Source organism: Spea bombifrons, chromosome 5 (genome assembly GCF_027358695.1).
Source record: "Spea bombifrons isolate aSpeBom1 chromosome 5, aSpeBom1.2.pri, whole genome shotgun sequence".
Taxonomy (NCBI): Eukaryota; Metazoa; Chordata; class Amphibia; order Anura; family Pelobatidae; genus Spea; species Spea bombifrons.
Window position 1 is genome coordinate 76,307,241 of NC_071091.1, and position 25,835 is coordinate 76,333,075.

A 25,835-nucleotide genomic window follows, 5' to 3' on the forward strand; every position below is an offset into this window, starting at 1 on the left:
TGTAGAATGTGGGTCTAGTTTAATTTTAATCAACAACATTAGATTGCAAATGAAATATTGTAACATAGGCAGCTTTGTGAATAAGAACGTGTTTTAATAAATATTAATTATGTTACTTTAAGTTTCCCTCCATCCCTCCGTACAAATAATGTAGTTGCTCTCTGTAGACAAGTTGTGGCTGATACTGTCCAGATCGGGGAAAACTGGATAAAATCCAATAAAGGATATTTATGATGTTCTTGAAACTGTTCAAATTGGATCTGTAGATGAAGTTGCTGCTCTCTCCGTAATGTAATCAGGTCCCGGCTTAGAGCATGATGTTCGCCAATTACCAGAGGCAATTATATGCAAATATAATTTTAATACATATTTAAATATGCCTTAAAAGCCAAAAACGATGGTTGATAGGAGATTAAGATACAACAAACATTGAGGTTCATGGAAAGGGCTCACAGGATTTATTGAAAGGTTACGAGCACATAGCTGAAACGCAACAGCTCTTAAAGTCTAAATCAACAGAAATCACTTTATTTTGAGGTCTGCCCGGAAAAAAACAAATAATACAAAGTGTTGAAAGTCACACATTAAATAAACTGAAAGTAAATAGCATCTATCTATCTATAAAATACCCTGTTCTTTGGCCATTTATACATTTCTGCATGTTTTAGGCTTGTATCTCTAGATTGTAAATTTGTTTGATCAGTGCCTTCCTCACCTGTTGTCTCTGTAAGTCAATTTGTTATGTTATATACTACTTGTTATGTCCTGTCCACCCATTGTACAGCGCTACGGAATTTGATGGTGCTATATAAAACAATAAATAATAATAATCCATGTATGTTCAGGCTGGAGAAGTACAGATTTGATTTGTATTCCTGTCCAAGGTCCATGAGCATTTATTATGGCATCTCTGGAATCTCTTATATTTCTCAGTCAGGTTAATGTCATCATTACATTTTTTAAATGTATTTGACTAAAAACACATATTCATTTATTTCATATGTACATACGGTATATTCCATCTGTTAGGTATATTCCCAAGTAAAGTTTACATTATTTTTATCTAGGTTTATGCAAGTAAAATGTGTAGTTTTAAGTCACGTTTCTCAATATTCTCAATAACTAGACAAATTTGGATTGTTTTTCAGGAGTCTGTGCCAATAAGAGTCAGCCCAATAATATCCCTGGACATGACAATGGAGCAGCTCAGTTCTTTGTCTAAAGACACCCTCCAACTTGAGCAGCACGTGAGTACACGCCATAATCTGCAGATTCATTTTCCTACAGTGCCTCTTTTATTAAGATCGCCATAATATGAAGTTTGCTTTGTTATACCTTGGACAGCTTTAATTCTATTTACGTATATTTCTTAATGTAAAATCTAGCAAAGCAAATATTAAAAAGTAGACCTCATATGTGTCCAGTAAGGTCAATACATATAGTGCTACAAAAACGCAATTGCCCCCAATTTCTTTTTTCCAATTTGCATTTTTAAAAATCTAAATCATACATGTTTACTTTTCTCTAAGATGGAGCAGGTGATAGGTGATGGAGAAGCACTGAACAATGCCACCGTCAGAACTCTGAATAAGACTCAAGAGTTAATCGGCTTTATTGACAAAATGCAAACAACTATTCAAGGTACATTTATTGCCATTTAAATGAGTTATCCCCAACAGTTGATACCTATCCAGCAATTATCTGGTTGTCAAAGATAGAAGTTGTTTGGCGATATAAGGGCAGTTCTTCCTTTTTGCGCGTACTTTATTAACTTTAAATAGTTATTTAAATCAACACAGACTTTCTTCTAGTACTGAGGTTGATGGCATACATGGACAACTATAGGACTTCTAGCACCCATGGTAAATTATGTGCTACATGTATACTTTCTTTGTAAAAAAAAAATATATATATAGTGGCACCCCTACCAACTCGGCATACTAGACCGCTGCCTAATTTGACTATGTGGCCAGATCTGTCGTTTCTAGTGTTTGGGAGCTTTCTAAATGAGCTATTAACCTATCTTTCTTGCAGTATTGGTGGAAGTGGTCGAAAGCCTAAATGAGACGAGCATTGATACACAGCTCTCTGACAATTTGCAATTAAATTATGAGGATGATGTCTCCTTAATGCTCAGTTCTATGAGGTCGAAATATTTTGATGATCAAAGTCAAGATGCTACCAAAACCCTCAAGTAAGCGCCTTTATTTTCTTGTTTTTGCGAAATATATATATGTATATATATGTATGTATATGTATGTGTGTATGTGTGTGTGTATATATATATATATATATATATATATATGTATGTATACATGTTAGTACGTATACATTTTATATTATTATTATACGTACATATATTTGTTTTGTTTATTGGATGTCACATTGGATGTTCACAGGGAAAAAAGGAATTGCTAAATCAAATATATCTATATAACTTAAAACACACTTTTAAAATGAGTTGCCCTTTTGCTTATTTTTTTATACCGCCTGTCACAAGAACACAAGAAGTTAGATTAAAGATGATTTCTGCAGAGAGTACCAGACAGTTATAGAAATTGAACCAATAGCGGTATTTACTTTTATCTGAGTAGTTTTTTTTCCTTTTATGATTTATCAGAGTATCAGAAGGCTATCTACACAGAGTTCAGAAACAATATGAGAAGCCACACCAAGATTTAACAAAGTTAAAAAATAGTCTTGAAAATGCCCTCGCACAACGTAACAACAAACTACTGGCAGCGGAGGATTTGTTGTATGTGGCATCTGCAAACACCAACAACACCAACGATCTGCTGGTCATTATACAAAGAAATCTGGCTGATTTGAGGGTAAGTGAGTTTCAGAATTTATGTTTATAATTACCTATTAATGTGGTAAAACAATTGATCAAGGTTAAAAAAATACTTTTTCATTTGAAACATCTTTGCATCCCGGGGGAACTCTGCATTAGTCCTAGGGGCTGCAAGTATGAAAGTTGACCCATGGACAACTAGAAAAAAATCATAAGGAACAATCAGTGTGGTGTGGTAAAATAATTTTAGCGGAATGTATTTTTATTTCTTTTCCCTTACAGACAAAAAAACACGACCTTCAGGAAAATAAGAACCGTTCTGTGTTGTTGATTGAGGAAGGTCTTGGGCTGGTGGATGATGCAGTTTTGCTTGCAGAGGACACCATTAATGCTACATCTGTATGTATCCAGGTGTCACTGAATTAATTGGACCATAGAGAGTCATTTAATGTGGATTTAATGCTGTAATGTTGTCCATAGGTTTTGGAGACCCACCAAGAGGAGCTTCTTCTTTGGAATTCTAAACTGAGACACCATGTAGATCGTCTGGTAATGCAGATGGCCAAAAGAGACGCACTTGACATGGTCTATAAGGCAGAAGATTATGCAGCAGAACTACACAAACTTTCTGCTTCTCTAAATAGGTAAACATAGCAGTGTTAATACCAAAATGTAGTTATTCATTCATCCAGTTCAGTAATATTTCATATAAGTCAGCATTGCCATATACCTTGGTTTCGTCACGGTATTAAGTTAAATGGAAGTCAAATCTAAATTCCTACAAGCTGGGTAGTAGAAGAAGATGTGATTATTTTATTAAAACAAATGCATAAGCAGAACAACACATCCACTATTTAAAGCTGTAAACCTTAGTTGTAGAGTTTGATGTGTTTTCAATGTTTTTTTACTCATTTTGCTACAAAATCTTTTCAGCAAAAACATCATATTTTAAAGGGGCAATATAATAATATATCTTTTTTGTGTGTTTCCAGTTCTCTTTTAGATATAAGGAATGCCTCTTTGAATGCCACCAGTGCGATCCACTCTCACACAGATATCAAAAATATGATTGAGCAATCAGAGGTTCTTGCAGAACAGTGTAACCACACAGTTACAGGAGTCCTGGCAATGGTAAGGTCTTCAAAGAGCGGCAGGTGCACAGGTCTAAAGAACATGGAATGGAAGAAAGATTACTGTTAGTGTTATCAATCCACAATGACATTCTAATAGACAATTGTATTAACACTCTTAATAGACTTGTATCCTAATGACATCCATATGCTAAAAAATATACAAAATTTAGGTTACGGTACACCTTCTATAGCCAAAACTCTCCAGTACAGTATCAAAGATTAAGCACATTTTATTAGAACGTGGGTTTTTATTTTTCAGATTATTATATTAACTAGATTGGTTAATGTTTATTGGAAATAATGTCACTACTAATGTCCACTCACTGTTACTTAAGATCAGACCTGTAAGAATTGCTAGTTCATTTTTAGGTTGTATAATTTTCATCAGTTAACCCTATGAACTATATGATATGACGCCTAAGGTTTTAGCCCTAAAAAGTAAGCACTAATGTATAGTTTAGTTACCTGGCAAAAAAATCCAACAAATCCATAGTGTCCGATAAGTAGTGGCTTCCCTGGCCAGGTACCCCTGTAATACAGTAACCCAGAAAATGTGTCTTACAATGACAGAAATCATACACGAAACCCAGAGAAGAACTATAGAATGCATCTGGTCACAAACAAAATTCTCCTTAAAGTAAAATAATAACTTAGATCTCCAGTGTTATGTGAAAGCATCAACATCCCATCACTTTCCAGACCTCTATTTGCTTAGTGTTAGAATCTATTTTGTCCTTCACATCACAACAATGCAAAAAGCTTATTGGATCTCAGGGTTATGGACCCCCAAACATGTAGATAACTTTTTGAAAAAGGACCATATCCTAGAACTCATTTTGTTCTAAATGCAACATTTTATATTGGGACTGTTTCTGCTGTGCTTAGTTTTTAGTAGTTATCCAATGCCTACATCATAGTGTTGCCTATAACCAGTTTTTTTTAATTGTCCATTTGATTTGTTCTTATAGCGTTCATATTAAAATATGTATGGTGCCAACAAATGGCATCCTTGACCAAATATTAAGATATAATGCAGTTATTTTCTTTAATAGCACTTGATAAATGTGTAAATGACAGACAACATATACCACCTGACTTGAGCTTAATTCCCCAACCTACCTTGCTGACCATCGTTAACATTTTATCACTGCAGGTATAGCACTGAAACTACAACTTTTACTCTAAGAACACAAACAAACACAAATCATTTTTGACTTATTACATCATTTAAAAAAATCTGATAACGATATGTTTTCTTTTAAAAGGTTTCAGGGGCAAATGGATCTTTACAAGTTGCACCAAAAAATTCTATGAAGTTCAGCACACAACTTCTTAATGAGGCCAAAAATTTAAGTCTTAGCACGGAAGGTAAGGGTTTGGGAACTTTGAATGATATTTTTGTACCATATTATACTATATTTTTGTCAGTACCATAGCTTTACATAACTTTAGGAATATTAGCTACTTTAATAGACCCCAATGATAGACATCTTATTTGATCCAATAAAAGAATGGTTATATGAGGACGCATGCCACAAATCTACGACAGTAAAGGTAAGTGACCAGGGCCATCTGGCACTGGCCCACAAGGCATTTACCCGGTTTGCCAGTTGGCCAGTCCCAGCCTGCATACAAATAGATTACTGTTTATTTCAGTGATTCTGTGTCATTTTGGATGTTTTAAACAAAAAATGGAAGCTGAAAGGTTACGTGGCATCCGCACTGTAATCAAATGACACTTCAGTACGACAACGTGAAGTTACCATCATCAGACAGAGCAGAAACACCTACTGAGAAAAATAAAAATCCAATTTCTTATGCCCGACACTTGTTTGTCATTGACAGTTCTTCCTTTCAGATATTTAAATTGGTAATCTTCTCAAACTCTTTTGTTCGTTCCCATAGGTCTTGTGTCTGATTTGAACGATCTGAAAACAAAAGCAGATACAATACAAAAACGCACTCATGCATTTACACGTCAAATAAGTGAACAGCTGCTGGCTCTGAGAAATTTACCAAATGGTAAGTAGCATTAAGGCGTATTCATTTACTTCTAGCTGTACCTACAAATTGTACTTCCAATAATAAAAATGTGCATCTCTGATGGAAATGCAGACAAAAGAGTCTTTGTACAGGTGCACAATACAAACACATAAATGATTTGCTTCGGTTTAATTCCTGACCATCTCAGCATAATCCTCTGTTCATTCCAAATGGGCATTAACAAAACAAAGCTGATTTTTTTCCTAGTGTAAAAGGTATCTTCTTTACCTATAAAACAAAGAAACTTTTTTTTCAGTTTGTATAGCAAGAACCTATTAGTGTCTGCTTTTTTGTTGCCTGTGTTCCTGGAAAAAACATTTACAGTATTAAATAATTATTTCTTGGGCATATTCATTAGAGTAGGGGGAACACTGCGTTTTAAAAGGGAGGTTCCACAAGTTGTCAGATGTTATATATTTGAAAAGACTCTAAAAGAAGAAATATGTTATTTTGATGAATTACTGGTTTTGCAATGACAATGTAATGAATACAGTAATGATGACATCACGCTTATGTCATTAATGAGACATTGCTATGCTTCAGAAACTGAAAATGTGATGAGACTGCTAAACATATTGCTGGAACAGAAGCTTTAATTATTGATTCAGTTCAGACATACAATGCCTAGACTTCCTTCTGAGAGCGAGGCCTGCTTACCTGGTAATGGCTCTTCAGTGTGATTTTCTGACAGAATAACTCATTAAATGCTGTGAATATGTTTCGATACACACTAGGCTGTAACCGTGCTCCTAACAAAAAGGTGTCCTTCTTTTGCCTTTTGAAATGTTGAGAAGCATAATTTCTGAAATAACCTCTGAGCTTCCAAGCCCATGCTTTTATTTCTTGCAAGACAATAACTGCGTATCCACATCCCCAACAGGGCAGGAGCCACATTAACGTCTGAGTAATTTAGTGTGGGGTTAGTATTAAAATCTCGTCTGCATTCATTCCTCATAAGAATAATCCTCATCGGGATTTTGTGTCCTAAATTGAGAACCACTCCTTAATTCAGGTTTCAATAACAGCCTCTTTATATGTACTTTTTCTTCGAAATGTTTTCCCTTTTCTCAATTTTTCAACTTCACTTTTCAAAGTGAAAAAGTTCATAATTTGCTTTATCTACCCTGGAACAGATACCAGTGAGAAACTACAAGATGCTAAAGAGCTTGCCTTGTCTGCCAATGTCAGTGCAGCTGGCACTTTAAACCATATCACGAACTTCAACCAAAAGGTGTTAACTGCGTCCTCTGCGCTGTCCAAAGTCAATGACACGCTGCGGAAAACCAACGAGCTTCTAGCGGACTCATCCAAGACGGGTATGTTTCCCGCATTAATGCACTCGCCGATACTTTGCTGCAAAAATATAGGGTGCACGGAGTACTTTGGCATAGAATGTACAATCGTTGTGGAAGAGGTTTAATATGCTGTTCATTTTTTTACCTGCTCTGTAAAGCCCGAGCAAGAGCCAAAGCAGAGCTTGGCCAGGCTTATTGAGTCATCTCAAACTCTGGAGACAAGCAGACTAAACTGACCAAATATCTCTTATCTACTGTCAAATTCTACATTTCATGTAATAAGGGACCCCATTTCCAGCTTGACTACCAGCTCATGGTCTCCCCCCCCCGAAGAGCTGTCACAACTTCTGTGAACCAGAAGCACACACCAGCCTGATAGCAAGAGGTTGAGCCCCAAAATAAGAAGACAGGGATTTTGGTGATCCAAATAGTGTGGATATATATATATATATATATATATATATACACACACACACACACACACACACACACATATACAGGTACCACAGAATGCCAGGTCAAGGTTGGTACACAACGTAGGTAGTCGGGATAGCTGGGTTTGGTAGCTGGGTTCTCCTGATACGTATAACAGGAACACAATAGGGTGCTTCTTAATAGCAGTTCCGGGTTTTTAAATCCATCGCAGGGATGCCTCTTGTTGCGCGGCACAGGTTGGCCCTCTAGTGCGCATCACAAATTTTCCTGCAGCCCGATGGGACTGCGCTGCAGACGGCTGTCGGGTAGGCACTGGCATAACTGGCTAGCTGCCGCTTGGTTGCTGGTAGTAGGACTTTTCTTCATGACAAAGGCCATGCTAAGAACACACAACGTGCCTGAATATTAGGTTCACCTATGTTAATGTTTTTATGTATACTGTATGTGCAAGCTTCTTAATATGTTTTGTTTCACCAGCGGTAACAGCGGAAAGCAGAATTAAAGAAGTGGAAACACAGGCCAACATTTTATTGGATAGACTGAAACCCTTGAAATTGCTTGAGGAAAACCTAAGCAGAAATCTATCTGAAATTAAAGAGCTTATTAGCCAGGCCCGTAAACAGGCCGCATCGGTAAGTGTGATAAAAGTGTTACGGAAAAAAGAGTTTCAACTATTACCTTTTACTGATGACTAAGTCAGCCATAGATAGTATAAGGCTTATTTAGAATAAAGGTCTCGGTATCATAAAAACAACCCCTCTGAGGGTTAAAAGAGGCACTATTTTTAATCAGTTACCTTACAAGTGGAAGCAGATTTCCAAGAAAAACACATATCTAAAAACATATCATATTTTTTAAACCCAAATATTTCTTTGCAACAAAAATTGGATATTTGCAAATTTGGAAGAATTTTTGCACGTATCCAGTGTGTTGGAATAGTTTTTAGGTTTTCTGGGGATTTATAGATGAATTATTTCTATACTGGTTCTGGTCCACTTACCATTTCACTGATTGAGTATAATGTTTCCTTATGTTAATAGTCCATATAATTTAGCTATAAAGCACTCTACAGCACATAGCACTGAACGAGCAATTGTTTTTCGATATTAATAATAAATTATTTTCTATTTTTGCAGATTAAAGTGGCTGTTTCAGCCGACAGAGATTGTGTACGCTCTTACCACCCAGAGCTCTATTCTACACATTTCAGCACTCTAACTCTTAATGTTAAGACCGGCGAGCCGGACAACCTGCTTTTCTACCTGGGCAGCAGCACGAAAGTGAGTGACTTTAATGTTTCATGCATTTGTTGACAAAAAGCCATTTCAATGCCAGATGTATCATGCAGTAAAGAGAAATTTGAAGAACATTTACTAAGAAAAGATCGTGTCCCTCTACAGTCATTCGCTTAGAGGTTTAAAGTGCAAATTTGCCCTTGTGGAGAAACTTGCAATGTCTGGCCCTTCTTGCATTGGGATACTTCTAAGCTTCAGACTCCATTATGTGCCATAGATACTCAAATCAACGTTTCCAAGAAATGTTCGACTATCAATAACTTGGGGGCTAAAAGTTTCCTACGAGTTGTTCTCCCATTGAGTTGAGTCTTTATTCAGTTCTGTATGAGTTGTGCATTCACCTGGCGTTTACCTGGACACTGAACATGAAAGCGGCTACAAAAGTTTTGAAGTCATTTTGATCTACAGTATGCAACTAAAGTAATCGTATATATGAACATACAGAAGACAGATATTCCAGGGAATTATTACACAGTGAAAAGGATTTTATTATTAATAAAACTTCTAGTCATAATGTTAATGAAATTACAGCATTTGAAAAATGGGGCTTTATTAGCACATTGATCATTTATTTTGTTTTTTTTGCAGGCTGACTTCATGGCGGTAGAAATGCTGAAAGGCAAGGTTTCCTTCCTTTGGGACCTGGGCGCAGGATCTGTAAGGCTCGAAGAACCTGATATCCAGATAAACAATAACAAGTGGCATAAAATACACGCAACAAGGTAAAGCTTATTTACGTGTGACCAGTAAAACATATGGCAATTGTACAGAATTTTAATGATTTGTTCTTTAGTGTGACGATTTCTACAAGAGTTCATTTACTGTACTTACTGACCACCAAAAAATATCTTCAAACTTGAACCCCACATTTTCCACTCTATACTTTGATGTAATTCCTTTGTGTTCTGGTACTTTATCTTTTATCAAAAAGTAATTTCGCTGAGACGTAATTTAATATAGTTGACCTTCTCTGATAAATAAATTCAGTACCAATTACTGAGATGTTCCTTCCAGGTTGAAAAAAACACTTTATAACATTTTATACAGGATCAGTGTATGTATGCGTTTAGTTAGATAGACACAAAGACAACAAAAACTAATTAGTTGAGAGAGTTGGTTATACAAATATGATATTGTAGTATCATTAGCTATAACATCCATGGTTCATCTTCACAGGTTTGGTAAATCAGGTTCATTGACTGTGGAAGAAATTGGCACTTCTCAGAAGCCCACAGCCAAAATGTCATCTTCACCTGGTACATCATCCATACTCCACATCGATAACTCAACATTGATGTTTGTTGGGGGAATAGGAGGACAATTACAGGTATATTTCCCAGATGAAATGCATTTTTTTGAGCATGAACTTATTTGTTACCTATAATAATTGTAGACATGGTTAAACCTACAATATAGAAAAAAAAAATGATTAATCATATTATAGACTCAAGCTCCATAATTTGGTCTTCTTGCACCGTTGTTGCTGTATCATTGTGAAACAGAAGTGTTTATATACCGTATATTCCGGCGTATAAGACGACTTTTTAACCCCAAAAAATCTTCTTAAAAGTGGGGGGTCGTCTTATACGCCGGGTACTTACCAAGCCGGAGGTTCCCACGAAGCCACCAATCTCTCTAATCACTACGCGCCGGCTATTGAGGCCGAGCGCAGGGATGCCGTCATGTCCCGGCGCCCGGCTTTAATTGCCGGCGCGTAGTGATGAGGGAGCAGGGAAGCCGAGGTCTGAAGTGCCAGACCTCGGGCTTCCCGAGGTCTGGCACTTCAGACCTCGACTTCCCTGCTCTCTAATCACTAGGCGCCGGCTATTGATGCCGAGCGCAGGGATGCCGTCATGTCCCGGCGCCCGGCATCAATTGCCGGCGCGTAGTGATGAGGGAGCAGGGAAGCCCGAGGTCTGGCACTTCAGACCTCGGCTTCCCTGCTCTCTAATCACTAGGCGCCGGCTATTGATGCCGAGCGCAGGGATGATGTCATGTCCCGGCGCCTAGTGATTAGAGAGCAGGGAAGCCGAGGTCTGAAGTGCCAGACCTGGGGCTCCCACAACTGGATGGAAGAAAGAAGACAGAAGATAAGGTAAGAGATAGGGAGAAAGGGGGGAGAAAAAAAAATATATATATATATATATATATATATATATATATATATATATATATACACATACATACATACATACATACATACATACATACATACTGGTGTATATATATATATATACATATATATACACACTGGTGTGTGTATATATATATATACATACGTGTGTGTGTATATATATATATATATATATATATATATATATACACATATACATATACATATACATGTGTGTGTAAAGGCAGGGGTGTGTGGTGAGGGCAGTGTATAAATGTGTATGTATGGACAGGCATATGTGTAGATATATATATAGATATATATATTATATATATGTGTGTGTGTGTGTGTGTGTGTAAGGGCAGTGCATGTATGTATATGTCAGCAAATCAACCAGCAAATCACCGGTAAGGTACATCGATTGCCGTGATTGGCTGGTTGTTGTACGCTGGGTAGAGGGGTAGTCTTATACGGCGAGTATAGTCCAAACTCTATATTTGGACTGTAAAAGTTGGGGGTCGTCTTATACGCCCAGTCGTCTTATACGCCGGAATATACGGTATATATATATATATATATATATATATATACCGTATTGGCTCGAATATAGGCCGCACCGGCACCGGCACCGGAAGTTGCATACGCGTATTGCGTAGATGTCCCCCGCCGGCCCCGCAAGACACCCGGGAGTCTGCTCCGGTAAGTCGAGGAGGGGGGGGCAGAGGAGGACAGTGGCAGCATATCTCGGGGGGGGGGACAGTGGTAGCGTATCTCGGGGGGGGGGACAGTGGTAGCATATCTCGGGGGGGGGAGGACAGTGGTAGCGTATCTCGGGGGGGGAGGAGGAGGACAGTGGTAGCATATCTCGGGGAGGGAGGACAGTGGTAGCGTATCTCGGGGGGGGAGGGAGGACAGTGGTAGCATATCTCGGGGGGGAGGGAGGACAGTGGCAGCATATCTCGGGGGGGGGGACAGTGGTAGCGTATCTCGAGGGGGGGACAGTGGTAGCGTATCTCGGGGGGGAGGAGGAGGACAGTGGTAGCATATCTCGGGGAGGGAGGACAGTGGTAGCGTATCTCGGGGGGGGGGGGGACAGTGGTAGCATATCTCGGGGAGGGGGGACAGAGTGGCAGCATTTATTTTTTTTTTGGTGCTTTTTTAAAGAAAAAAAATTTTTCTTTAAAAAAGCACCAGACTTTTAGGGTGCGGCCTATATACGGGGGCGGCCTATATCCGAGCCAATACGGTATATATATATATATATATATATATATATATACATATATATTTTTATATTTAGGAAAACCATCTTATAGGTGTACAGAAACCTGGAGCAACCCAAACCCTCCTCTGGTTCACACTCCTTCTCCCTTCCTCATGGATATTAAGCATATCAGTAGATATAGCTTGGCATGTAGACACTGGCTTAAGCCAAAATCAGTATCTTTGTGACATTGTAACCTAGGATGCATTCAAGATGTCTGAGCAGAGTCAAAGAGAAGTGTGCTAGAACATAGTCCAAAAACATGTTTGTTCAACAGGCATTTGACAGACCTTTGATGTCCTCTACCTAAAATATGTATACATTATTCCATAGGTAGTATGTAGGGCTTGCCTGATGTTGTCACACTTAGATACAGACCTGTAGGCTGCCTAAAGACATCAGGAGAGGTTCTGCTTTCCCATATAGTTGGGAAAATATATTTTTAAAATAACATTAAAACGTGTATAAACAAATCCCATGGCTAATTATCAGTGTATTTTTCTTTCCTAGAAATCAACAGCAGTCAAGACCACAGATTTTAAAGGTTGCATGGGCGAGGCGTTCCTTAATGGGCACTCCATTGGTTTATGGAACTATGTTGAGAGAGAGGGCAAATGTGGTGGATGCTATGGAAGGTATTATTTAGCTTCCTAAAAGTATTAATGCTATTTCTATATTGTTGCCATGCTACCTTTTACTAATGTATGTTTTGTAAGCTCACTTATCTTCTTTAGAGAAGCTCTTCTGCCCCCCCCCAATTAATAAAATAAAATATATTTGGTTTATTTAATATTTTGTCAACAAAATAAATATGTAAAATGCAAAAATTGACATCTAAACCTATAATGGGTATTCAGATAGAAGCCAGACATACTATTATTAAACCAAAAGTGGCTGCAGGAGGATATTCTGTTTCTTTTCATGTTCAGCCCATCATTACTGTTAGAGGCACAGTTTCACACCAAAATAGAAAACATTTAAATATATGGAAAATTATAAGAAAAGTGTTTTCTACTTGTTTTTACACGTCTGGAAATTTAAATGATGCTGGAATTCCTGCAGGAAGCAGAGAGCGTGATTTTATAGATTTTTTTTTTTTTTTTTTTTGGTTTTATCTTTTTATGGAAAATTGTACTCGCCTCTAACACAGATACCAGCTTTAATCACTAAAAATGGACACATTGATTCTATTTTTATTTTTTCCTACAGAGCATGGCTAAAACATATTTTATTACTTTCTCATAAAAAGTGGGTACGCTTTAGGAATGTGTTAAAATATGCAAATGTGTAAATTGTTTTAGTTTACAAGGAATATTTTTCCTAGCTATATATTTTAATGCTAAGTCCTAAATAACTATTAGTAATCACTTCTTATTTATTTTCAAAGATTTTTTTTAAACATGTGCTGATTTTTCCCTTTGTGCAGTTCTTGGAGAAGCAATAACCAATTCCAATGTAGAATCACACATCTGCCATTAGCCATGACATATGTATATAACGGATAATCTTCCTAAAATGGGGGTCCAGCATGCGTTACAATGTAGAATTATGTAGATTTTCACATGCTACCCACAATTGAAAATCAGATACATGAAATCGGTTATTGAACTGTTCTATGAGTACATACTGCAAGGTAGCAGTACTCAGCCACAAGTAAAATGTATATATATATGTCCTGCAAATTAATGGGTGATGGGACACCCCTAAATATTACAAATGTCAATTATATGAATGTAGGATTCATCCCTTCGTAACACCACTGTTTGTGAGTGAGTAGTTATGACACGTTCATACCAGCAGGTGGCAATATTACAATTTATATTGACCAGCAAGAGCGTTATAAGGCGTAAAACTTCTGCAGGGATCTAAGTTCTTAGTGTATTCCAAATGTTAGTTATGTAGTTGTTTGCATTAATAATTTCTACATAATGCCAGATAGTTACATAGTTACTCCTATAAAAGCATAAACCGTGGACACGCTCCATGCTTGTCATAGTCGTTTGCAATGAGTATAGCTATAGTAAGTCAACAGGTATACAGCTGGCCGGTGCCAGCTGTCGCCAGTCACTTACCTTAACTGCCACTTGCATGCCAGATCTGGCCTTTTAATGTGCAGCTGCACCATGAGAGAGTGTAAGAGTGTAGCCTGCATCTGCATACATGCGTCACTTATGGGCTGCTGGCCTTAAAGTGCCTGTGTCTGGCCCAATTCAACTCCCCGGTAGAGCCCTGCTAATAATTACACTTGATTTTATCATGGAGATGAGTAAATGTTGTTACCCCTTGTTAAATCATATACCGGTATTAAACTTGCCTCATTGTGATATATCCACCTGCAATACTATTCTTAATCATATACTAGTTATCTCAATGGCACTTGCAGTGCCAGCATTTGTCCACCACGATATGGCTTGACTGAAATTTTCCCTTTTGTATTTGTAGCCCACGAGAAGAAGAAACTGCTTTCCATTTTGACGGCAGTGGATATTCTATTGTAGAGAAGACGCTTCGTTCCACTTCATCTCAGATAGTTATCCATTTCCGAACATTCGCTCCAAATGGCCTTCTTTTGTATCTTGCTTCCAATGGAACAGTAAGACCTTGCCCTTTAGTTATTTTCATTTCTTTCCAGCTATTGTTTTCTACGTTCTAAAAGTTAATCATTTAAAAATGAAAACACATGTTTTTTTGCTAATCCCTTGCTTTTTGGTGCTTGGCTTTTGGTCCAGCTGTTTACTTGTTGATGAACCCAAGCCTTAAAGCAATACCCAGATGATGTTTAGAATAAGTCAAGGTTCGCTTTTTTAAACTAATTTATTTAACTGGTAGACACATTGGTGAAATAAGTTTAACATCCTAGTGTTTAGCTGCTCAGTATGGTTCAACAAAGTTGATCAAACTTCGTTCTTGTTTTATCAGCGAGATTATTTATCTATGGAAATGGTGGACGGTAAACTGAGAGTATCTGTCGAATTGGGATCAGGACCTCTGATACTGATGACAGATGGACGCTATAATGATGGAGCATGGCATAAAGTAGCCTTCCAGCGCAACAGGAAGCAAGGTACGGCTGAAGCTCACACACACAAACCAGTCAAGTGTCTGTCGTGGCCATCCTTGACACTTTTTTAAAAGTTTTTGGGCCTCTAAGAACTTGTTGTAGATCATTTCAACTAGTGAAGTATTTGAAGTTTCGTTTTAAGACCGATGTGTTCTCTTGTGACAAAGGTATACTGGCTGTGATGGATTCCTACAACTCAACCCAGAGAGAAACCAAGCAAGGAGAAGCTCCAGGCGTTGCTTCAGACCTTAACCGGTCAGATAAGGATCCTATTTATATTGGTGGACTTCCCAGATCCAGGAGTGTTAGGTATTACGTCTAGTTATAATTTTCTTTGTAGATTTTTGGACGAACATAAACTGCATTAGTAAATAAAACATCTGTTTGAAAACAAGAAGAAATTATTTGATCCCAGGCTGATCTTCCAAAGGATGAATCTTGCAGTAAAGCTAAATTAAATGTTTTAATGATGGCTCCCCTTAGAAGAGATGTGTGTTTAAATGCAACTCAACTACACAATTTTTATGAAAATTTTTACTTCAAGCCAACGAAGATTATTCAAACTTAGTATAAAGAAAGTATCCTTTATCTAAAACATTTTCAAACATGTTCATTATGTTTCTATCACATCAATTGCAAATCTTTCTTGATTTTAGAAAACAGCTTAGCAGCAGGTCCTATGTGGGCTGTATAAAGAACTTGGAGATTTCCCGCTCAAATTTTGACTTGCTAAGAAATGCCTATGGTGTAAGAAAAGGCTGTAAACTGGAGGTAAGAAACCTTCCTATCCAAATTGTATGAGGCAATGCCAATTATAATCAGTGAAATGTCTCAGAAGTCACCTCATATATTATTTACCGCAGCTCTCCTACAAACTCCTGCTTTTCTTCACTTACTAAATTCAATACAGTTTAGGTTATCATAGATGCATTAACTGAAGTTTATACATTTACCTTACTGCATCTACAATCAGGTACATTTAATCTGATTATCGGTTGCATATCTATCAACCAATAAGCATATTATTTATGTTATTATTCATTTGATAGCATCTGTGAGACTCCACAATTTTTAATCCACTGTAATCTGAGTGAATGATTTTGAATCCAACCACTAAAGTATTTTTGTGTCTTTTTCTCCTGCGGTAGCCAACTCGTAGCATTACCGTTTTAAAAGATGGCTACGTGGAAATGCAGCCAGTATCATTGGCAGCAGAATCAGAGCTAATGGTATCGTTCTCCACACTCAATGAATCTGGAATTATCGTGGCTGGATTTGGCAAGGGAGCGGAAAAACGCAGTCGCAGGCAAGCTCTCTTGGTGAGTAATCAAATGATTATTATTATTATTATTATTATAATTTTATGAAACATATTTACACAAATAATTCAGATTTATGACGGTTTTATAAAATTACAGAGCTTGGTGATTGGTCCCTGTTGCAGCTCCAAAGAAGGGCAGATATTTTATTATAACAGCTAACCTGTAGTTTGCTTGAAAAGCAAGATGAGTCCTATAAATGTAAATGTACTTTTTATATCATGTGTATCAAAATGTTACTAGCACTAGACCGTATATAATGATGTATATAACCATTACATAAGGTATGGTGGGTAAAAGGTGATGGAAACCCCTAAGGGTTTAAGGGGTAGTAGAAGTATTATTAAACTCTCATCTACAGACACCAGACAAGCCAGGAGGCTTGTTTTTCCCTCAGAAATCTCATGGTGCTGCCACAACCACACGGGATTCTGGGTAGGCGCATGCAAAATAAGGTTAACAATTAGAGGCAAAGGTGATAATTGTTAACCTTATTTGCATGCACATTCTTCTGTGACAAGGGCCTCATGTGGTCCTTGAATGTATATAAATCAGTACTATCCATGTGCTTGTATCTCTTTGATGGGAATCTCAGCCCTCAGAACTAACATATAGATTTTAAAACCATATATTTTCATTTAGCCATTCTTTGCTATAATGCTGGTGAATGGACATATTGAATTCCATATCAACCCTGTGGATGGTGCCAGCACAAGAAAGGTCATCATCAAATCTCCTACTGGAACCTTTAGTGATGGACAAGAACACTCTATTATTGTCATCCGGAACAAGAGGTAATTGCAAAACATATAGGTTTATATTATAAACTCTAGAAAGTGTAGAAAGATGCATCAGGGAATGTTTCATATTCTTCATATATGACAAATGATACATTTTAAGGGAAAGATATAATAGAAACCTCTTAAAATTTTAGGAATTTAATAAAGTTCCATAAATAAAGTTAATTATTATAATTAATATGTTAATTATAATATGTTAAGATATTGTAATCTTTGCTAGAGAAAAATATACATTCTATGACTTCAGTTATCAAGTGGGTCAAGTGGGCAGAATTGACAATTTGGACATTATTTTTTTAGACTTGTGAATGTACAAGTGGATGAAGGAAAACCTTCCGAGGTGAAGATGAACGGACCATCTGTCGATTCCATCTCTATAAATGCTTCCAATTTTTATGTCGGTGGCGTCCCTGGTAAAATGGGTACAGCCCCCCTCAAAACAAGCCAGTCTTTCTACGGATGTATACGCAATCTGGTTGTAAATATGGAGTAAGTTTCATCAAACTGTCTAATATGCATTAATCCAAAAAAAAGCACAATACTTTAGATAACTTATTTTTAAACTGATAACAGCAATAACAATGGCGGGAGTTCTGTTTTAATGCTTATGTTAACCAATATTTTTAATTAAATAAAATAACTCAACACTTATTTATACAAATATATTTTAGCTTATAAAATATTTAAACAACTTTTATTTTAGTTTATAAAATATTTAAATAATCTCAACTTTTATTTTTGTTTAGTTTATGTACTCTGTTTTATGTAAGTGTTAATTCTCTTTTTAAGGAAAAAATAAACTGCTAATAAACTGTACAAAATAATACATTTTCCCTTTTGCAATAAAGGCAGATGGATTTCACCAATGTCCTGAAATATGAGGGGGTTCATATGGATAGCTGCATGCTGTCAGAGAAGCCTAAATCCATTGCCCAGCTGGAAGTGGAAGTTCTGCCGACTGCAACGCCTGCTCAGCCTGTCACAGAGAGAAAATTAACTACCCCCATACAGAAATCATTTGTAACTAAGGTAAAACAGTCTATTCTAGAAATTCCCATTCAATAAGGTTTTCTAAAAACCATGAGTTCCGTGCAAATTAAGAATGAACAACTCCAGTAAATTTTGAATCAAACAGGGGCAGTGGTTTATCATTCGGGGGTGGCAAAAAGGGTCAGAAGCTAAGCCCAGAATTCCTAGGGGTCAGCTAGCTCTGCAACAACTGATCTATTAGTAGACGGTGTCCCATCGGAAAGAACAGTAGGGTTTGTGTTATACCATGGTGCTGATACGTAGGTTCCATAAAAAATGGCAGTCTAAGTTGTGGGGTAAAAATGTTTCCAGGGGTCCCTAGAAGGTCATGTGTGTCTACATCTTGTTACATGAGTATGCTGCTCCTCTAGGACCAATGCCGTAAAATCTATTTTAAGAAAATGTAGCTTTAATAAAACAGTTATTTTTCATACAGATATTAGGTCCTTTACCAGTTTATCCTCACCACTGGTTAGTTCACAACTCCTGTCCTTTAAAAAGCTAAGGCATTTTAAGTGTTTGAAAATGTAGTTAATATTATATTTATTTGTCAAATCAATATATCTATAAAAGTGACATTTTTGCCTGCAGCCATTGCAGTGTGCACTGGAGATGATGCCGGACCATGTGCCAGATGCTCACCAGTTTGGCCTCACTCAGGGAAGCCACATTGTACTGCCTTTTGACCAATCAGCTGTCAGAAGAAAGTAAGTACATTGTAAAGCTGATTATAAATATATAATATTTAAGAACATATGTACTTTCCAAGACAAGTAAACATGTTATAATAACTTTCAAAGAGATGTCGACAAACCTTTATGGTGATATGCTCAGGTTACAGTTTCACGTCAACTGATGGATTTGTTATTTTGTCATGTTTTTTAATCAATTGATTTTGCTCTATTTGGTAGGGGTATCCGGCTTGTACAGTTCCTTTTGTTGAGGAACCACAACTACCATGATACTAAGCTAGGAATAAATGAGATTATTTTCTTTGACTAAGCACTCCAGCCCTATTTCCATGTTAAATGCATCTTGCATGGACTCCATATCATTTTACTGCATGCAGAACTGTGCAAACATTCTTTAGTTATTCAAGTTTTTATTTTTCATTTAACTCCTCCTCCAGCACCTTTACTGAGAGCAAGGTTCATACTGCAGTATGCTTCTTGCACATGTGCAGTAGAACTCCCATGCTTGTCAGTGACAATCAGACTGCTTCTGAGTATGATGATGTTTGCATTCTAATGCGTCCAGTTGTCAGTAGAGGCCTTAAATGAGATAGATATGTTAACTCCTATCACTAAAGGTTGTATGCCCTAATTTTCAGTAAAATAATGCAAAATGAAATAATAAAACTATTTTGGAAACTAGACTTTTCATTTAAGGATGCTGCGTGAGCATCGTGGGAGATATAGTTCCTGCCGGTGACCTACATGTCACTACCTGATGTATAATACATCATAGTAATTACAAAATGTTCTAAAATCAAACTGATTACAATACACTTTTAAATCTGCTTTTATATTATTTAATATGTTTTGCTTATTAATGGAAATAATTGATAAAATTCCAAGTATATACTCCTTCATGGATTAGTGGAAAACTGGTAATTTATAGTCATTTCTGAAAAAGAAATATGAAATTAAATAAAATTCTTTTTCCCAGACTCTCTGTACAGATAACTCTCAGGACATATGCCACCAGTGGTCTTATTTACTATATGGCTCACCAGAACCAGATGGATTACGCTGCACTTCAACTTCATGAAGGGAAACTTTATTTCTTATTTGATATGGGAAAAGGACGGACTCAGGCTTTCCATACGGCTGTTATTAATGATGGAAAGTGGCACTCAGTAAGTGACTGCTGCTTATATTTTCAGTTACTTAAGATGAACAATTATCATTATCAACCCCCAAAAATCTCAACTAGCTGGTATTTGAGTTATAACCATGCCTGGGAACTTATAGTAAAACTCTGTTTAAGTAAGTCTCTAGGTAAGGCTCTGCTTTCTCACGTGTGCATTCAATATGCGGGCCGGAGACCAGCGTTTGATCACATTTACTCCCTGGGAAATTACCAAGAGTTCCCAGGTTTGGTTATATCCTACAAAAGAAGAAAACCTCTGCCTCATCATTAGTTTATTTCACCTTTTTAATCTATTGCACAATGGCCAATCATTTCGTTATTAGAATCCGTCTCTATGCCTATCTTTCATCGACACCATACAGCAAAGATAATACTGAAAATCATCATTTCAACAAACAAAAATGAATTAGTGCTCGTTGATGCACTGGTGGTGATATTTGTAAGTGTACAGACTGAAGTGGCCCTTTAATGAAGTCACACAACACTGTTATAATACATTTATTAATATGAAATGCATATTAAGAAGCAAGAATTTGATCCTATATTAGAGTATTTAGGAAATATAATTTTGTAAATTTTTTGCTCAATCTGGTATCCTGTCTTTATTATTATATGTCACAGCCATCTGTTTTTTTCAGGTAATAACAGAATATTATAAAAGAAAAGGTACGATTACTATTGATGGTCAGGAATCAGCATCAGTTAGTGCTCCAGGGGACAGCAATACTTTGGATGTGGAAGGGAAGCTTTATCTTGGTGGGCTTCCACTAGACTATACAGTGAAGAGCATTGGGAATGTAAGTAAACTGCTTGTATTGAAACAAAACTTTGGAGACAAAAATATATTATATATATTATATTGCACATGCTATCAGGCTATTGATGGCCAAGTACAGTTTGAGGACTGACTGTAGGTAGAAAAAGATGGACAGGCAGATAAGCCAAATTCCCTCAAATTCTATTTCTGTGCACTTGGTTGCTTGTTTTGTCTCGGAATGAAAACAGTTGTGGCCAAATGGCTGCTAACAAGAGGTGGCAATGTACTAATTAGCCGTCATTCTCTCTTTCATTTAGATCACACACAGTGTCCCAGCATGCATTGGCAAAGTTGCCATTAATAACAAACAACTGGATAAGGAGAGCGCTATCTCCATACACGCAGTAAATAAGTGCTACGCATCTGTCCAAGAGGGAACTTACTTTGATGGAACTGGATTTGCTGCCCTTGGTAAATATGACTTGAATAGCACTTACTGTGCATACTAAGCACCTTTTCACACTTAATAGGTTTGTATGTTCCTATCGGGTTTAATTATGGTTAAATCATGGTTTTAAGAAATAATAATTATTGTGAACACTTACTGTTTCTAGATCAAACTCTATAACTTTAATACTATAATAAAGCTGATATTAACCTAATTTCCAATAAACCAAATTAGACTCCCAATTGGTGCTTTTACTACCAGTATGTTTTGATTGATATCCCTGCTTGAATGCAGGTGACTTAATTAGATATATGTTTAAATAATGACAGGTCAAGGTTTCCACAAGGACTGGTATTAGTCATTTGGTGAACACATCTGGTGTGTCACTACATAAAATCTGCACTATGGTCTATTAAAGAATTAACATATCAGGTATGGTCATCACATATGATGCATCCTTTCTCTTAGAAAATATCTGATTCTTTACAATGATCTGTTACAGTAAGCATTACAATAAATGTAGAGTTCTTTTGTTTTAAAAATTCACAAGTATTGCTTGCTGAGGAACCTACAAGTATATAATTAATATACACGTTATAAATCTTTGGTTTGTAGTTAAAGAGGGGTACAAAGTCCGCTCAGACGTAAACGTGTCTCTCGAGTTCCGCACTACACAGATGAACGGTGTTCTTCTTGGAATTAGCAGCGCTAAAGTTGATGCCATTGGCCTGGAAATCATACATGGCAAGGTAAGCATCTTTTGGCTGTCCTTTGTGTATGCTTTTGACATCAGAAATGTAATTATAACTGTATAGTGACAGAATTCTAGGAATCAAATATGCATAAGAAAACACTGAGGTTATAAACCTTGAAATGTCCTATAATGTGTTTCATTTTAATTAAACGCTAAACAGTTTTTGTAAAACATAGACAAATGAGATGAGTTTGTTGATTCTCAAATGTTTCCTGCCAAGGACGTAGCACATCCTTGACATCTTCCAGCTCATTTCTACATTTTTTAATGCTTTGTAGGAAATACATTCTGCCTGTGATTTTGCTGATGGATGCAAGTGTGTAATGCACACAGATCCACCATCCGAGAGGAGGATGTTTACCTCATCTTACAAATGGGTTTACTTTTTTCTCAGACCATTTCTTCCTTGCCCCTAAAAGGCATCATCCATGGTGTCTCCAATAGATCCATCTAGTGTGATACTTTAAGGGGGAACTGTCACATACTTTAGCATAAGTAAATTAATTTATTGAAACCTAGGGCTGCAACTAACGATTATTTTAATAATCGATTAGTTGGCCGATTATTTTTTCGATTAATCGGATAAAAAAATGCAATTTTTTAAATTTAAAATAATGTAATAAAAAACGTACAATTTACACTTTCATCTCTTTATTGCAATGGCCTCTCTCTATTCACCTTCTTATTTTACTGACATAATAATAAAAGCTACAAGAACCCAAACACAGTGTTTCTCAAACTAGGTTTTAATACAAAGTTATTAGTAAATATTAATTCATATGTTAACTATTTTTCATATTTAATAAAAACTATGAGAAAAAAAGCCTTGTTTAAATTTTTTTTATTTACCAAACTGCCCCCGGTTATGCACATCAGACCCCCAGCTTGCCACTCTGCCCCCATAAATGCCTTATACCTCTTATATGTCAGATTCCACTGTGCCCCCTGATATGCCACTGTGCCCCTGATATGCCTTATACTCCTTATATGCCAGTGATATGCAACTGAGCCCCCGATATACCTTTTACCAGATGTTTTATGACCCCCTGATATGCCTAATATCGATATGCCTTATATCCCCTATATGCCCTGAAATTCATAATACCCCCCATACACCACTATAACTCACCCATACACAACTTTGGCTCCTCCCCCTCCCATACACCACTCTGGCTCCTCCCCCTCCCATACACCACTCTGGCTCCCCCCCCATACTCCACTCTGGCTCTTCCCCCTCCCGTACACCACTCTGCCTCCTCCCCCTCCCATACATCACTTTGCCTCCTCCCCCTCCCATACACCACTTTGCCTCCTCCCCCCTCCCATACTTCACTCTGCCTCCTCACAACAAGTATGTGATGACGTATTCTAATGGGCTGATTAAGCACACTGCCCTGTTGTCTACTTCATGAGCACACACAACTGCAACAGATGAGTAGTGTCACAAAAGCGAAATAATGGGATCCAAAGACTCATGTACATAATTTATATTGTGGAGTAGGAGGATCTGTGAATTCAGTGGCAAGTATCTCTTTTCTCCTCCTTCAGTGGAGGTCTACACAGAGACCAAGGGAGCCTGGTTATGATGACCCAGTGCCTCTTGTCTCTGCTAGAGTGCAGACCATCAAGGCATCAGGAGAAGAGTGGTCTGTACCATCAAAAGGATGATCTTGAAATGATAATATTAACTATATGACCAGAACTGATTTAATCATTGCGTTCTATTTTGACAGGTTTTGTTCCATGTTAATAATGGTGCCGGCAGAATAACAGCAGTCTACAAGCCAGAGAGCCCCAGCTCTTTATGTGATGGCAAGTGGCATAAGCTTCAGGCCAGTAAAATTAAACATCGCATTGTCCTTACGGTGGATGGAAATGTTGTGAATGCAGAGAGCCCACATGTCCAGTCAACCTCTGCAGACACTAACAATCCGATTTATGTTGGAGGCTATCCGGGTAAGAGCAATTTAATGTAAACTTCAAAGAATTATTTCTGGTTAGAGTATCCCCTGACTCATTGACTAATGTGTCTGTGGTCTTGTCTTAGATTTAGGATAGCTTATCTTAGACTTATCTAACACCTTCTCGGTAAGGTCAATTGAGACCTCAGTTTTTACACCTTTAAACTTTCGTATTTGTATATCATTACTTAAAGCCCGCTTTTGCCACAGCCGACACAACTAGAATGTATTTTATTTATTACTTTGTTATCAAAGCCAACATCCTTATACATATATTTAAATATACAGGCGCACGATACCTCAAAATGATCTCCGTTTGTAAGCTAAATATAAAACGATATGTCTCCAAACATTTAAAATGCAATGTAAAATAGTGTTGGCTCCATCACGTCACCAGTGTTGTGTCTACTTAATTAAATAAGGCGAGGCGCTGTGAAAACATAAAGCCATGGGGAAGGAAGTTTGAGTCACTAATAGTAGGAATGTAAGTAAGATGTATAAACAACTTCCAGGATCACAGGTTAATGTAATAATTGCAAGCTCCATTTGTTTTAACTCTTCCAGTCCACATTTTAAAGTTATATCAGGTTATTAAGGGAAAACATTCACCATGAAATTCTGTGTGCCGGCACTTTGTTAAAGTGAATGCTGTGCTTCACTGTATCCGGCTCCTTGTTCTATCACTTTTACTGCTTACAGAAAGCTATTAAATCTGCTATTACATTGATACATTGATGAATATCCATATCACAGCCAAAGCCATATTCGAAAGGACATACTTTTAATTTATGATTTGTTTGATAAATTGGAAAACATATTATATATAATATATAAATAAATACAAAATTATAAAAATTAATTGTGAGCATGGCCCTCCTGATTTATCAGTTTTTTTTGTTACAGATAATATACAGTGAAATATATGTACACAAAAGCTGACATAGTTGTCAAAGGAACACCTTTGACAACTATGTCAGCTTCCCCACAACTGTCCCCAAAGGTGCACAGAATGGAATGAAAACAAACATTGACACTCTTTTTCTTTGTTTTTTTTCCCCTCGTATGTAGCTGATGTGAAGCAAAACTGCTTGACCAGCCAGACCTCATTCCACGGATGCATACGCAACATGAAACTGGTGAAGGGCACGCAGACCGAAGCCAGTGATTTCAGCAAAGCCTTTGAAATGCGCGGAGTCTTTCCTCATTCCTGTCCTGGAACAGAAAAATAAACAGGAGACATATCTCCTACATATACATTCATCGAACAAGATGTTATCAAGTAGAGGAGGTCTATACTTACATGCTGTTATTCTCAAAGTAGGTTTGGAACCAGCTCTTTAAGTAACAGCATGAAGTAATATTAGCTCACAAAGTGCTGCCAACGACACCATCTGAAATATAAACACGTATTGGGTGATACAGGGACACAGAGCCTATTTAATCTGTTATTCAGTACACAAAA

General features: G+C 37.1%; 1 protein-coding gene across 1 annotated transcript in view; it reads left to right on the forward strand.

Annotated features, from left to right (window-relative positions):
* Nucleotides 1-25,602, forward strand: part of LAMA1 (laminin subunit alpha 1) — a 69,337-nt gene extending 43,735 nt beyond the window's left edge. Inside the window, exons 34-63 of the mRNA XM_053467061.1 lie at nucleotides 1,149-1,247; nucleotides 1,530-1,641; nucleotides 2,035-2,194; nucleotides 2,621-2,831; nucleotides 3,077-3,193; nucleotides 3,275-3,438; nucleotides 3,787-3,925; nucleotides 5,193-5,295; nucleotides 5,833-5,949; nucleotides 7,104-7,286; nucleotides 8,178-8,332; nucleotides 8,837-8,980; nucleotides 9,584-9,717; nucleotides 10,172-10,322; nucleotides 12,883-13,007; nucleotides 14,815-14,965; nucleotides 15,292-15,436; nucleotides 15,601-15,742; nucleotides 16,090-16,204; nucleotides 16,582-16,752; nucleotides 17,395-17,546; nucleotides 17,853-18,041; nucleotides 18,401-18,581; nucleotides 19,173-19,288; nucleotides 20,250-20,439; nucleotides 21,092-21,250; nucleotides 21,528-21,681; nucleotides 22,274-22,407; nucleotides 24,146-24,368; nucleotides 25,442-25,602. Coding sequence (XP_053323036.1) covers nucleotides 1,149-1,247; nucleotides 1,530-1,641; nucleotides 2,035-2,194; nucleotides 2,621-2,831; nucleotides 3,077-3,193; nucleotides 3,275-3,438; nucleotides 3,787-3,925; nucleotides 5,193-5,295; nucleotides 5,833-5,949; nucleotides 7,104-7,286; nucleotides 8,178-8,332; nucleotides 8,837-8,980; nucleotides 9,584-9,717; nucleotides 10,172-10,322; nucleotides 12,883-13,007; nucleotides 14,815-14,965; nucleotides 15,292-15,436; nucleotides 15,601-15,742; nucleotides 16,090-16,204; nucleotides 16,582-16,752; nucleotides 17,395-17,546; nucleotides 17,853-18,041; nucleotides 18,401-18,581; nucleotides 19,173-19,288; nucleotides 20,250-20,439; nucleotides 21,092-21,250; nucleotides 21,528-21,681; nucleotides 22,274-22,407; nucleotides 24,146-24,368; nucleotides 25,442-25,602 — 4,497 coding nt within the window. The remainder of the gene's footprint in view (nucleotides 1-1,148; nucleotides 1,248-1,529; nucleotides 1,642-2,034; nucleotides 2,195-2,620; nucleotides 2,832-3,076; nucleotides 3,194-3,274; nucleotides 3,439-3,786; nucleotides 3,926-5,192; nucleotides 5,296-5,832; nucleotides 5,950-7,103; nucleotides 7,287-8,177; nucleotides 8,333-8,836; nucleotides 8,981-9,583; nucleotides 9,718-10,171; nucleotides 10,323-12,882; nucleotides 13,008-14,814; nucleotides 14,966-15,291; nucleotides 15,437-15,600; nucleotides 15,743-16,089; nucleotides 16,205-16,581; nucleotides 16,753-17,394; nucleotides 17,547-17,852; nucleotides 18,042-18,400; nucleotides 18,582-19,172; nucleotides 19,289-20,249; nucleotides 20,440-21,091; nucleotides 21,251-21,527; nucleotides 21,682-22,273; nucleotides 22,408-24,145; nucleotides 24,369-25,441) is intronic.
* The last annotated feature ends 233 nt before the right edge of the window (nucleotides 25,603-25,835 follow it).